Source organism: Pocillopora verrucosa, chromosome 10, assembly GCF_036669915.1.
Source record: "Pocillopora verrucosa isolate sample1 chromosome 10, ASM3666991v2, whole genome shotgun sequence".
NCBI classification, from domain to species: Eukaryota; Metazoa; Cnidaria; class Anthozoa; order Scleractinia; family Pocilloporidae; genus Pocillopora; species Pocillopora verrucosa.
Window position 1 is genome coordinate 7,540,267 of NC_089321.1, and position 15,590 is coordinate 7,555,856.

Genomic DNA, 15,590 nt, shown 5'->3' on the forward strand with positions numbered 1-15,590 from the left:
AATATGAAATGACTTATCCTTACCTTGGAAACGAAAATCCCCAAGAAACAAATATGAAATTCCGAATAAGTTCTCCAAAACCCAACGACTGAGAAGAGAAATGGCCGCCGTACAATACACTATGAAAAAACGCCGACTGGAATCCAGTCTTCACGGCTCACTGAACGCAAATAGAAACCACGTGACAAGCACTTCTCTCTCGTGGACAAATAAATAAAGAAATAAAGAAATAAATTTCGCGGGCCTTAACAAAGTGTGGGAAATCCCACACAAAAATTACTGAAACCATCAATTCGTACCACTAACGATCTTAATATGTGAACTGGAATCGGGAAACTTCGATTACATGCTGTATTTCAAAACGTAATACGTTTTAACCTTAAACAATCCTGGCGGCAAGAACATGTAGTTTAACAAATGAATTTATATTTTTAGTTGGGGTTTTGCGAAGTCTACAAATGGGTAGATGTGTTTATCGTCACTAACGGCGCCGCATCTCAACTTCAGCATAACGTATGAGAGCGGTATCGAGTTCCAAATTTGCCGTCGGGGTTTCCGTTCTCAGTGAACGCAAATTTTTGGTCATTTCACGTTGATGTTTTGCAGAGGACAGCTAAAAAATTGTAGGAAATTTAAAACGCACGTACTGAGCTATTTGTTCTACTCATTAGACCTTTTGTTTTGCTCCGTCCTCTTCGGGGCCGTCTGAGTATGAGCATATTTCTGAGTTCGTAAAAATAAAGCCAGATCAGATGGGATATTACAGAGAAGTAGATCATTCACTTAATTCACATCTATAACCATCTATGGCTTAAAAATGAATTTCTAATTTACACTCCAAACTATTGTAATGTTTTTACAAGCTCCAGTTTATCAAACTCTATTATATTTCTTTCCATTTTCCTCCTGCTTCTTCTTTTACTTTCATTCGAATTTTTATTTTCTTTTTCTAGATTCTCAGTTTTTGTTTTTTACAAGTTAGTGCTACATCTATAGTTCCTCAATTCAACTTTAGGGAGTTCAACTCGATTAGTCCTGTACAAACAGCTGAGGATATTTTTAAGCCCCTGACGATAATTTCCACTGAAAATGAAACAGATCCAAGGGTTTATAGCACAGTTTGATTGAGCCAGAAAAACGGTGATATGTTCGAAGTATCGGAAACTACAAGATGATATCATAATTTTGTCTGATGAATAGAGGCTTAGCAACATCCGGATGGTGGTAGGCATCCAGCACAATGTGAACACCAACACGACAGCAACAGACATCTTAAAAACATTTCCGTCTCTCTTCAAACGTTGTTCTCTTACGTTCACTGATTGCTCGCCTGGGGTCCGCTGGGATTTAGTTTTGTACACAATGGTGACGTAGAGTATGGCGATCAAAACCAAAGGAATATACCAACATACAATACTCAATGCTAAAATGAAGCTTTCATAGGGAAATGAATCTTCAAACGCGTCCTTCCATCGCAACTTACAAGCGAACCCATTTCCATTCTCAATAAGTTTCCAGGCAAACAGTTCTGGGGACTTGATAGCGACGGAGATGATCCAAGTGGCGAGAATAAAGAAACAACACAACTTAGAACTGATAAAGGGAGAACGGAAAGGAAATACCACAGCTCCAAAACGATCAACAGCCACCAGACACAAGAACGGAAACCTCGATAGAGTAAGAAAATATTTTGCACATCGCTTCGCCGAAAGGCCCGTCGATCAGCCAGAAATCGACGTACAACCCGGTCACAATACGTGGAAACAGGAAAATCGGAAATAGAAGATCGGACATGGCCATGTTTAGAATAAAAAAGGTGATGGGTTTTCTTAGGGTTTTCGTCTTGTATACTACCAGTGCGATCAATATGTTTCCAACCAGCGAAGCTACGAAGAGCACACACAGAACTGTGGTTGTACCGGCTTTGGCTGCTGTTGAATCAAAGCAGCTCGTTTCTCGTGTTCCATTTGTGGTTGCGTTTACTTCTGTCAACATTTTTGTTGCTCAGAGATCCTGAGTGTCTTCCTCAGGTAGCACTCCTCTCGCGGGTTCTTTCACTCTATTTAAAAATATGTTTGCTACACTCGATGTAAGGAAAAACGTCTGATCATTAACATATATATTACATTCTAAGCATCCCCAGCAACTAAGATATCATATGTGCTGTAATCCTCCAAAACATCTTGAGTAGAATTAAAAAATAATACTGATCTTGTTCATGGCTGGTGTGAATTTTTTTCGTTTCAAAATACAAAAAGCTGAAAGCAGACGCGAAAACGTTGCATGGTCGCCTTTTGCAATACTATTTGCCGTTAACTTCACGCTTAACTCCTCTATTTTAGAACAACTTCCTTTCTCATACATGATAATTCTGAGACAAGCTGTCAACTGTCATTCAACATCACTAAAATATTCTATTTCAGCACTCGCCATTCTATCACGTGTTTTATTCATGTTTGCCTTTAGATTCAGATCACGCCTTGCGTTGAACTACCTTCCTTAGAAATGACTTGTTTTTCCTCTTATATATTTAAACATATTTCTCTGAAATTGTTGTTTTCACTTCTTGTTTTCCAATTCTGTTTGTAATCATACTCGTGATCAACAAATCGGACTCCTGTTTCGCAGTTGTTCGATTTTAATTTTAATCACTCGTATGATTACAGACCGAATTAGACTCCACTCGGTCCTATTACCATTACTAATCTGTTTCGCTTTCCATGGAAATTATCGTCGAGGCCTTTAGAATCTCTTTAGCTGATTTCTCTTTGGTTGACCCAGATGCTTTTTTGTAGTTTATTAGCTCATCAGCTTACGATGTTTCTGATGCAGATACACAATATATCAGCCTTACTGCTGATATATAATATAAAGGGGCTCATTAATTCTACTTTTGAATAATCACTTTGAGGCAAAGTTTAAGGTAGGGAAACAACTCAATCGACCCCGCAAAAAAAAAGCAAAAACAAAAAAAAAACAACCAGATATCTTGTCTACTGATATTCTGGCACTTGCTCATTCAAAACGACCGGCCAAGGAAGTTGAAATAAACCAACATCTTCAAAATCCTCAGAAAGAAGTCACTTCAGACCGCACGACTTCATGTATATACCTAACTGGCAGCTCAAAGAATTTTTATGGAAATTTGCATGACGGCTTAAACCATTATTTAGAATAGTTATGGCTTAATGATCGTTTGATATATATAATTCTAAGTACATGATTTGCAAACATTTCTTTGTAGACTACTGTCGATGAATTTTTCCTAAGAAGTAAAAGGATCAGATAAAAATTAGATCGAATTGATCGCATGTAGCTTCGAGTTAATAAAGACAAAACACATCACTTAACTACATCTCCTTCACAACCATTGTGTTCGCGAAAACTTAACTCGGCCGACCGCGCCTTGTTATATATACCAGAAAACATATAATTAAATCCTCTTTTTTACAATAAAAGCAAGTTAACATGTTTTTTGAATGAGTGTGCCTGAAATGGTTTTTAAACGAAGGGATGAGAGCAATAGAGAGCATAACATCTGTTTATTCTTTGGCGTCAGAAATAAAAATAGATATCAAAGAAGTACATAGGACATTAGGGTTTGACTGAATTAGGAAAAAAAAATTGATCGAGAACTGCAAGAAATTTTGCACTTTTTAAACTTCATCAATTCCTTCCTCATATCACTGGCCACTTTATAATTTGCTTTTACCTCGGGGAATTCATGACATTTTTCACTCAGTAATATTTACAACTTGAATAACTGACCTCACCAGAGCACTTAAGATAAGTGCGTTTATGCGGTCGTTTATGGCAATAGAAAACAGTAAAGTTAAATTTTTCAGTTTACTAGGTTTTTCACAAAAGAATCTCTTGATTTCTGTATAATCCTTTAAAATACTGTGTACTACATCTTGCAACATTTTCCTTCACTTATTATAAGCCGCCATCACATGGAGCCAGCTGTCAAACGTAATTCAATAAATAACGCTATTTCAGTTTTTGCTTTCCAGTCATATGCTAAACATTTATTGGCTTTTTAATTCAGATCACGCCTCGCAGGGGAAGGAGGCAGACAGCTTTCATTTTAACCTCTTTCCCCGTTTTCCGTCCCTCAATTATCAGGCCGTTTTCGTGCTCAAAAGAAAAAAGATACGCATAACTTGACATATTCCTCGCTGTTAGCTGATATTAGTTTTTCGCGACTTATCCTGGATGGGAAACTGACATCCGTCAATCGTCTGTTACGAAAATAGTATGCAAACAAACGATCAAGAAACAACCACAACAATTATCATCAATTGACTGAAGCACAAATTTATTATTGAAAGCGTTTTACATACACGTCAAGGTGCGGAAACAGAAGAAAATGGAACTTTCAACAACTGTTCCTGAGGCCAATGATATTTCTATTTAAAGTACAATTATCCAAATGAGATCATTCCCAACTCTTTCATCTCGGCAACGACAGTTGTAGATACTTTTGCTAATCAAAATGAAGGTTCAGGGTACATCTGTCGATAGGCTTAAGTTTCTAGAGAAGCTAACATATGCAATTAAGAACAATAATAATATCTATGCAAATCATCACTGCGTTTAATTACAAAAAAAGATAGCGTTCAGAGCTGTTGGCTGAATGTCGGCAAACGTAACCGCAAAGATGAATGGAACACAGGTACCGAGCTGCTTAAATCCAGTTACTGAGGGAAAGAGAATCGGATTCAACTTTGCTTACAGCTTTTATAAAATAAGAAAAATACAAAATAAAGACAGAAAAAAAAAAGTTAATAAGCGAGGAAGGAAAGGAGTTTTTACTATGGGAAAAATCTTTTGGATCTGTTCCTCATAAAAAACTAAATCCAACTCAGTAAAAGAAGTTTGGTTAAAGACAGTTAATGAAAGTTAATAAAAATTATTTGTCAGTAAACAGTTTTGTTTGTTTATTGAGAATATGGGTAGTTCTCTAAAAACTGCTCAAAGTCAAAGATTGGTTAAAAAAAGGGAAATTATCGTTTGCTTAAAACAACTTCAGGGATACGGTTCATCGAAACCGATATTTATTCTTTTTTACTCTTTCGTCTTTTTGTTCTTCCTTGATAGTCATATCACCTGCACTTTGGTTTTACCGCGGGGACTGAAATTTGTCCCTCGGCGATATTTACATTTGATGAGTTCTCGCCGAAGCACAGAAGGTTGATCAGCGAATGCGGTCGTTTAAGACGTTTACAGCAACGGAGATATCATATTTGCTGTAATCCTCCAAAATATCTTGAGTAAAATTAGAGAATAACAGTAATTTTGTTCGTGACTTGTGTGAATTTTTTCGTTTCAAAAAGTGCAAAAAAGCTGAAAGTAGACGGAAAAACGCTGCATAGTCGCCTTTTGCAATACTATTTGCCGTTAATGTCACCTTTAATTTCTCTTTTTTAGAACAACTTCCTTTCTCATTCGTGATGATTCTGAGACAAGTTGTCAACTGTCATTCAACGTCACTTAATTATTCTATTTCTGTACTCGCCATTCTATCATGTGCTTTATTCATGTTTGCCTTTAGATTCAGATCACGCCTTGTGTGGAACGACCTTCCTTAGAAATGACTTGTTTTTCCTCGTTTTCACCAGTACCAACCATATCAAAAAGTTAAAAATAATTAGAGAATTCAAAACCATTTTTGTTCTTGACAATCCTATTTTAACTGACTCAATGCCTAACCTAAAAGATTAAATTATTACAGGTTCTCCTGGTGACTTATGAAGCCATACCATTTTTTATCGCACATAAGAAGTCGGCCTTATATTGTCCTGTACCCTTCCTTTTAGTTAGAACTTCGTGAAAATTTTCTTTAAAACTCCAACAAGTCTACTGAGCAACAAGACTAATTAGTTAGTTCGAGGCTGGATTAAACTTTCGATGGCAACATAATTAAAAATAAATTCTGAATTGAAAAGAAGATTGTAGATCTTTTCGCTACCAGCTGTCAACCGTTATTCTATATCAGTAAACATCTGTGGCTGAGCTATTTCTAGAGCCATCGGAACAATATTGATCATAATTATAAAAACTCGTATAAGATGGGCTTCTGCTTATAAACTTGAGAAAACTGTCCCTTTTGCCGACAATATTTGAAAACGCATATCGATTGCTTAATCTCGGACAACAGCTGATTCCAACTATACTTTTCTTGGTTAGGTCTCGGGTGAAGACTGCCAATTTTGTAGAATTTTCCTGGGTATGTTCATTAATTAAACATGTGAAAGTTTGATCTATATAAGATGGATAGTTTTGTTTTCATCCAGTAGAATTTACGTACCCACCGCAAGGCTGCTGGCTGAAGAAAAACCTGACCTCTTAGTATTGAAAAAATGTCGGCAAACGTGACCAAAATGATGAATGGAACACAGTCCATGTCGAGCTGCTTCAACCCCACAGCAACAAGAATTGGTAAAACCCTCGCTTACTCACTGATATTTGTTGTGTCCTTGTTTGGAAATATCCTCTTAGGGATGATTGTCTATAGGAAGAAATCTCTGAGAACACCAATCAACATTTTGATTGTAAACATGGCCATCTCCGATCTGTTGGTTCCGATTTTCCTCTTTCCACGGTTGTTTTTAACTTTAACCACAGGCGGCTTCTGGCCTATCAGCGGTCCCCTTGGCCAAGTGCTCTGTAAGCTGAGTTCCTACACTTCTGATGTCTCAGGTCTAGTGTCAGTTCAGAGTCTGGTTATTATGGCAGTGGATCGATTTGTAGTTGTAGTGTTTCCTCTCCGTCCCCCACTGATCAGTCCAAAGCTGTGCCGGTACTTCATTCTCGTCATTTGGATCGTCGCCATGGCAGTCCATTGCCCACATTTGATCGCCTTTAAAGTTGTCGAGTATCCAGAAGGGCTGTTTTGTCGGTGGCAGTGGAATGAGACATTTGGAGAGTCCCTATCGTTTGAAAGTTACTTTCTGGGATTGTTTGTTGTTACCAGATATGTCCCTTTGGTTTTGATCGCTATACTTTATTTTGCCATTGCCTTAAGGATTAAGTCGCAGAAGATTCCAGGCGAGCAATCAGCTAACGTAAGAAGGCGGCGCTTGAAGAAAGAAAGAAATGTTCTTCATATGTCCGTTGCCATTGTCTTGGTGTTCACCGTATGCTGGTTGCCATTCAGCATCAGCATCATGCTGTTCCTTTATTCATCAAACATGGCTATGAAGTCATCTTGTGGCATGCAATACTTTGGTGCTATTGCCTTTCTTCTGGCGTGCTCATACTGTGCTGTAAACCCTTGCATCTGTTTTATTTTCAGTGGTAATTATCGTCAAGGTCTTAAAAATCTCATCAGTTATTTTTCTACAGGCGAAGCTGCTTAGTTATCGTTTCCTCCCCAGCCTTCTGCATGCTGTTTGGATTTATCCGCGCATTGATGTGGCTGAACATGCCCACCAGTTCTTTCTCCCTACTTATAGAGAATTTGAGCAGAGACGTTTTTGAGACGCGGGCGGCAACCGAAGAAAGAATGAAACTAAATCTGGCGCGATTTGACGCTAATTTATCGACCTTAAGGTATTTGTTTTTGAATTTTGTACCAAATTGAACTGACCAAAAAGATGTATTTATCACCGGAAATAAGAACTTTTAACTTCCGGCTGCCGTCCGCATCTGCCGTTGATGCTTAAGTTCCCTAATACCTACACTTACGACGTTGTTGGTGCGCCGTAAACATCCATCAACTGATTTACTGTTTAGTGACAGTAAACTTTCCACATTTTACAACTCGGTCGTTTTTTTCTGACTTGTTTAAATTGTTCTGCAATCCCTTTTAGAAGAGCCTCACTATATTTCTTCTGAAATTTTAACATGGCGCCCAAAAAAAGACAGCTGGTATGTATTTTCAACTATTCATGCAAAGTGACAATAGGCATTATTGAGATAATGTGGGATCTCCTTAAAACACACGTCAGCTTTAGTCGTCTCTCCCAAATTGTAATGTCATTAATTTGCGACATTATCTTATTCATATTTAACTATATATTTACTTTTGCCCACTTTCAAATGAGATTTAAGTGCGTAGCTTTTGGTTAATGGTTGTTAGTCGTAGTTGAAATTGTCGCCGAAATCAGTTGAAGTTAGGTTTGGAGTTAATCAGAAAGGAAATATTGTAAACGTTGTAGCGTGTAACGTGTAATAAATTAAAGAAGAAGCTTTAGAGTTGGAGTTAATCAGAAAGGGAATACTGTAAACGTTGTAGCGGCAACGTGTAATAATTTAAAGCTTTTGAGTTGGAGTTAATCAGAAAAGGAATACTGTAGACGTTGTGGCGGCAACGTGAAATAAATTAAAGAAAAGATTTGGCGTTGGATTTAATCAGAAAGGTAATAATGTAGACGTTGTAACGGCAACGTGTAATTAATTAAAAAAGAAGCTTCTTGTGAACCAAAATTCTTGGTACCATTTGTCTAGTTTGCTCATGCAAGCTAGTTTACTTCAAACGCCCCAACAATTGTTTGAACTTTCGCTTCAGGATTTCCGGTTCTAATGTTTATATAACAATTATTTTCAATATTTTGGACTCTGCCTGTAAATGAAAGATCTTTTTCGATCAATAAGCTGTTATAACGCGATGATAAAAAATAAAGTCTGATTTAAATCCAAGATGAAATAAATAACATCAAAAAAAGCTATGCGGACTGGTTTTTCTCTCATAAGCTAAATTGTTATTACAGTTATTCCTCTCAAGTACCGTATTTATTGGATTAACGCCTCACCTCGATTATGCACCCTCCCCTCTCCTTCTGCTTCCCCCTCCCCACCCCCCTGCTTGCCAAAAAAAAAGTGTCTAGGAGGAGGCTCTTCAAAAGGCGATGGTTAACGGTTAAAATGTCGGCCATTTTACTGCTAACGTGTAACTTCTATTCTTTGTGATTACTAAGAAAATTTTACTTTTATTTTTTTTTTGCGACTAACGGTTAAAATTTGTCAATTTTTCCGCCTAACGCCTAAATTTTTTGGCTGATTTTTATGCCAAACGGTGAACCCGATCGAGGGCCTCTAAGAGGAGTATAACTTATTCAATATTTCCTTACAATCTCGAGATTCACTGCCTATAGTTCATCTTCGAGTATTGTTATTATTTATCATTTTGTGGCGAAATAAACTAAATACTTGCTGAAAATTAATGAAATCAAACAAACGCCCGCCTCGAATAAGCTAAATCCCTTCCTGATAGATTATGCTGATGTTTTGAAATTGACCTTCATTCCCAAGAGTTTTGCTAGAAGGCAGTTTTTAACAGGCTAAGCTTTTACGATGGAAAAGTAAATCCAACTTAGTAAAAGAAGTTTGGCTAAATACAGTTAATGAAAGTTAATGAAAGTTATTTGTTAGTAAACAGCTTTGTTTGTTTATTGAGAATATAGGTAGTTCTCTGAAAACTGCTCAAAGTCAAAGATTGGTTAAAAAAAGGGAAATTATCGTTGGCTTAAAACAACTTCAGGGATACAGTTCATCGAGACCGATATTTATTCTTTTTTACTCTTTCGTCTTTTTGTTCTTCTTTGATAGTCATATCACCTGCACTTTGGTTTTACTGCAGGGACTGAAATTTGTCCCTCGGCGATGTTTACAGTTGAATAGTCCTCGCCGAAGCACAGAAGGTTGATGAGCGTATGCGGTCGTTTAAGACGTTTACAGCAACGGAGTTTTCATATTTGCTGTAATCCTCCAAAATATCTTGAGTAAAATTAGAGAATAACAGTAATCGTGTTCGTGGCTTGTGTGAATTATTTTCGTTTCAAACTGCGAAAAGCTGAAAGCAGACGGAAAACGTTGCATAGTCACCTTTTGCAATACTATTTGCCGTTAACGTCACGTTTAACTTCTCTATTTTAGAACAACTTTCTTTCTCAAACGTGATGATTCTGAGACAAGCTGTCAACTGTCATTCAACGTCACTAAATTATTCTAGTTTGGTACTCGCCATTCTATCACGTGCTTTATTCATGTTTACCTTTAGATTCAGATCACGCCTTGCGTTGAACTACCTTTCTTAGTAATGATTTGTTTTTCCTCTTTTATACGTAAATACATTTCTCTTAAATTGTTGTTTTCACTTTTTGTTTTCCAATTCTGTCTGTACTCATACTCATGATTAACAAATCGGACTCCCGCTTCGCTTTTCGTTCGATTTTGTTAATCACTCGTATGATTACAGACTGAATTGGACTCCACTCAGTCTTATCATTACCATTACTAATCTGTTTCACTTTCTATGGAAATTGTCGTCGAGGCCTTAAGAATCTCTTGAGCTGATTTCTCTTTGGTTGACCTAGATGCTTTTTTGTAGTTTGTTAGCTCACCAGCTTACGATGTTTCTGGTGCAGATACACAATATATCAGCCTTACTGCTGGTATATAACAAAAATGGGCTCATTATTACTACTTTTGAATAATCTCTTTGAGACGAAGTTTAAAGGTCGGGATAAAACTCAATCGACCCCGCAAAAAAACCAAAACAAAAACAAAAACAAATCCTCAGAAAAAAAGTTACTTGAGACCGCACGACTTCTAACTGGCAGCTCAGAGGATTTTTAAGAAAATTTGGATGACGGCTTAAACCATTATTTGGAATAACTATGGCCTAATGGTCGTTTGATATATATAAAACTGGGTACATATTTTGTAAACATTTTTTTGTAGACTGCAGTCGTTGAAATTTTCCCAAGAGGTAAAAGGATCAGAAAAAAAATAAGATCGAATTGATAACATGTAGCCTCCCAGTTAATAAAGACAAAACACATTACGTAACCACAGCTCTTTCATGACCATTGTGTTCGCGTAAACTTAACCCGTCCGCGCCTTGTTTTATATACCAGAAAACATATCATTAAAATCATTTATTTTTACAATTAAAAGGAAGTAAACATGTTGTTTGAATGAGTGTGTCTGAAATGGTTATTGAACGAAGGGATGAAAATATATTGAGAGCAATAGAAAGAATTACATCTGTTTATTCTTTGGCATGAGAAATAAAAAGAGATATCAAAGAAGTACATGGGACATTAGGGTTTGACCGAGTTAAGAAAAAAAAATTGATCGAGAACTGCAAGAAATTTTGCGCTTTTTAAACTTCATCAATTCCTTCCTTAGCACTCATATCACCGGCCACTTTATAATTTGCCTTTACCTCCGGGACTGCATGACATTTGTCGCTCAGTAATATTTACAACTTGAAAACATAAGTGCGTTTATGCGGTCGTTTATGGCAACAGAAAACAGTAAAATTAAATTTTTCAGTTTACTCAGCGTTTTTTTGAAAAGAATCTCTTGGTTTCTCTATAATCCTTTAAAATACTGTGTACTACATCTTGCAACATTTTCCTTCACTTATTATAAGCCGCCATCACATGGAGCCAGCTGTCAAACGTAATTCAATAAATAACGCTATTTCAGTTTTTGCTTTCCAGTCATATGCTAAACATTTATTGGCTTTTTAATTCAGATCACGCCTCGCAGGAGAAGGAAGCAGACAGCTTTCATTTTAACCTCTTTCCCCGTTTTCCGTCCCTCAATTATCAGGCCGTTTTCGTGCTCAAAAGAAAAAAGATACGCATAACTTGACATATTCCTCGCTGTTAGCTGATATTAGTTTTTCACGACTTATCCTGGATGGGAAACTGACATCCGTCAATCGTCTGTTACGAAAATAGTATGCAAACAAACGATCAAGAAACAACCACAACAATTATCATCAATTGACTGAAGCACAAATTTATTATTGAAAGCGTTTTACATACACGTCAAGGTGCGGAAACAGAAGAAAATGGAACTTTCAACAACTGTTCCTGAGGCCAGGATAACGCTATTTCAGTTTTTTCTTTCAGTCATTTGCTAAACATTTATCGGCTTTTTAATTCAGATCACGTCTAGCAGGGGAAGGAAGCAGCCAACTTTCGTTTAAACTTCCTTTTTCCCCGTTTTCCGTCCCTCAATTACCATGCCGTTTTCGTGCACAAAAGAAAAAAGATTCCCATAACTTGACACATTCCTCGCTTTCTGTTAGCTGATATTAGTTTTTCACGACTCGTCGTGGATGGGAAACTTATATCCGTCAATCGTCTGTTACGAAAATAGTATGCAAACAAGCGATCAAGAAACAACCACAACAATTATCATCAAGTGACTGAAGCACAAATTTATAATGCGTGTTCCTAAGGCCAATGATATTTCTCAGTTTAAAGTACAATTATCCAAATGAGATCATTCCCAACTCTTTCATCTCAGGCAACTGCAATTGTAGATACTTTTACTGATCAAAATGAAGGTTCAGGGTACATCTGTCGATATTCTTGAATTTTTCGAGAAGCTAACGTATGCAATTTAGAACAATAACAATATCTACGCAAATCATCACTGCGTTCACTTTAAAAAAGATAGCGTTCAGAGTTGTTGGCTGAATGTCGACGAACGTGACCGCAACAATGAATGGAACACAGGTACCGAGCTACTTAAATTTAGTTACTGGGGGAAAGAGAATCGGATTCAACTTTGCTTACAGCTTTAATAAAAAAAAAAATACAAAATAAAGACACGAAAAAAATTAATGAGCGAATAAGAAAGGAGTTTTTACTGTGGGATAAATCTTTTGGATCTGTTCCTCATGGAAAACTAGATCCAACTCAGTAAAGGAAGTTAAGCTAAAGAAAGTAAATGAAAGTTATTTGTTAGTAATCAGCTTTGTTTTGTTTATTGAGACTAAAGGTAGCCCCTCCGAGAACTGCTCAGAGCCAAAGATTGGTTAAAGAAAGAGAAATTATCCTTTTCTTAAAACAACTTCAGGGATACGGTTCATCGAAACCGATATTTATTCTTTTTTACTCTTTCGTCCTTTTTTTCTTCTTTGATAGTCATATCACCTGTACTTTGGTTTCACGGCGGGGACTGAATTTTGTCGCTCAGCGATGTTTACATTTCGAATAGACGGTCTCGCCGAAGCACAGACAGTTAATGAGCGTATGCGGTCGTTTAAGTCGGTTAAAGCTACGGAAATATGATCTTTGCTCGAATACAAAAACAAGATTAAAGGAAAAATTTACATCGTAAGCCATATGAATTCTGTCATGCAAATTTGTTAAATTATTGCAAATTCCCCTGATGACTTATGAAACCATACCATTTTTCTCGCATATAGGAAATCGGCATTGTCCTGGCTGTTTCTTTCCTTTTTATTACAACTTCGTGAAATTTTTTGTTAAAACTCCAACAAGTTTTACTGAGCAACAAGATTAATGAGTAAGCTCAGGCTGGATTAAACTTTCGATGGCAACATAATTGAAAGTAAACTCTGAATTGAAAAGAAGATTGTAGATCTTTTCGCTACCAGCTGTCAACCGTTATTCTATATCAGTAAAAATCCTTGGCTGGGCTATTTCTAGAGCCATTGGAACAATATTGATAATGATTATATAAACTCATATAGGATGGGCTCCTGCTTATAAACTTGAGAAAACTGTCCCTTTTGCCGACAATATTTGAAAAAGCATATCGATTGCTTAATTTCGGACAACAGCTGATTCCAACCATACTTTTCTTAGTTAGAGGTCTCAGGTGAAGACTGTCGATTTTCTAGAATTTTCCTAGGTATGTTCATTAATTAAATATGTGAAAGTTTGATCTATATAAGATGGATAGGCTGTGTTTTCATCCAGTCGAGTTTAGGTACCCACCGCAAGGCTGTTGGCTGAAGAAAAACCTGATCTCTTGGTATCGAAAAATGTCTGCAAACGTGACAGCAATGGTGAATGGAACACAGTCCATGTCGAGCTGCTTCAACCCCACAGCGACAAGAATTGGAGGAACCGTCGCCTACTGTCTGCTATTTGTTGTGTCGCTGGCTGCGAATACCTTCATTGGAATAATTGTCTATAGGACGAAAACTCTGAGAACACCAATCAACATTTTGATTGTCAACATGGCACTCTCCGATCTGTTGTTCCCGATTTTCAGCTTTCCTCCAATAATTCTTGTAGAGATAAACACGGCCGGCTACTGGCTTGTCAGCGGTCCCTTTGGCCAAGCGGTGTGTAAACTAAGTCTATTCACTTTAGATGTCTCAACTCTAGTTTCAGTTCAGAGCCTGTTGTTGATCGCAGTGGATCGATTTGGGGCTGTAGTATTTCCTCTCCGTTCCCCACTGATCAGTTCAAAGCAGTGCCGGTACTTCATTCTCGTCATTTGGATCGTCGCCATGGCAGTCCATTGTCCATATTTGATCGCCCTGAAAGTTGTCGAGTATCCAGAGGGGCTGTTTTGTGTGTTTCAGTGGAATGACACATTTGGAGAGTCCCTATCGTGGCAAACCTACCTACTAGGATTGATCCTTGTTGTCTGCTACGTCCCTTTGGTTTTGATTGCCATACTTTATTTTGCCATTGCCTTAAGAATTAAATCGCAGAAGACTCCAGGGAAGCAATCAACTAACGCAAGAGAACGGCGTTTGAAGAAAGAAAGAAATGTTCTTAATATGTCCGTTGCCATTGTCTTGGTGTTCGCCGTATGCTGGTTGCCACTCAGCATCTGCCTCTTGCTGTCCCTTTATTCATCAAACATAGCTATATGGTCATCTTGTGGCATGCGATACTTTGTAACTATTGCCTTTCTTCTGGCGCGCTCTTACTGTGCTGTAAATCCTTGCATATGTTTTATCTTCAGTGGTAATTATCGTCAAGGTCTCAAGAATCTCATCGGTTGTTTTCCTACAGGCGAAGCTGCTTAGTTATCGTTTTCTCCCCAGCCTTCTGCATGCTGTTTGGATTTATCCGCGCATTGATGTGGCTGAACGTGCCCACCAGTTCTTTATTCCTATTTATAGAGAATTTGAGCAGAGACGTTTTTGAGACACGGGCGGCAACAGGAGAAAGAATGGAACTAAATCTGGCGCGATTTGACGCTAATTCATCGACCGCAAGGAATAAGAACTTTTAACTTGCGGCTGCCGTCCGCGTCTGCCGTTGATGCTTAAGCTCCCTAATAACTACTCTAGCGAAGTAGCTAGTGCGGCCTAACCCATCCATCAACTGATTTACTGTTTAGTGACAGTACACTTTCCACATTTTACAACTCTGGCCTTCTTTTTCTGACTTGTTGAAACTGTTCGTAATCCCTTTTAGAAGAGCCTCGCTATATTGCTTCTGAAATTTTTGACTTGGCACCCGAAAAAAGACAGCCGGTATGTATTTTCAACTGGTCAGGGAATACTGTAAACGTTGTAGCGGTAACGCGTTATTAATTAAATAAGGAGCTTTAGAGTTGGAGTTAATCAGAAAGGGAACTGTAAACGTTGTAGCGGCAAAGTGTAATAAATTAAAGAAGAAGCTTTGGCGTTGGAGTCTAACGGTTAACCCAATCGAGAGCCTCTATTAAATATTTCCTTACAATCTCGAAATTCACTGCCTATGGTACATTTTCGCGTATTGTTATTATTTATCATTTTGTGGCGAAATAAACTAAATACTTGCTGAAAATGAAAAATATCAAATAAGCGCCCTTCTCGAATAAGCGCTCACTCTGAAGGTCTCAAAATGTATCAAGCGCCTAGGGCGTTT

The 15,590-nt window shown here is 37.6% G+C and overlaps 2 protein-coding genes across 2 annotated transcripts; both read left to right on the forward strand.

Moving 5' to 3' along the window:
* The first annotated feature begins 6,320 nt into the window (after nt 1-6,320).
* On the forward strand, nt 6,321-7,361 carry LOC136284031 (RYamide receptor-like). The gene has a single exon (XM_066173769.1). The coding sequence runs from the start codon at nt 6,363-6,365 to the stop codon at nt 7,359-7,361; it is 999 nt and encodes a 332-aa protein (XP_066029866.1). The 5' UTR covers nt 6,321-6,362.
* A 6,298-nt stretch (nt 7,362-13,659) lies between these two features.
* Nucleotides 13,660-15,294, forward strand: LOC136283972 (RYamide receptor-like). Its single transcript, XM_066173585.1, has one exon. It carries the CDS (start codon nt 13,670-13,672, stop codon nt 14,759-14,761), a length of 1,092 nt encoding a protein of 363 aa, XP_066029682.1. The 5' UTR covers nt 13,660-13,669; the 3' UTR covers nt 14,762-15,294.
* Nucleotides 15,295-15,590: the final 296 nt, after the last annotated feature.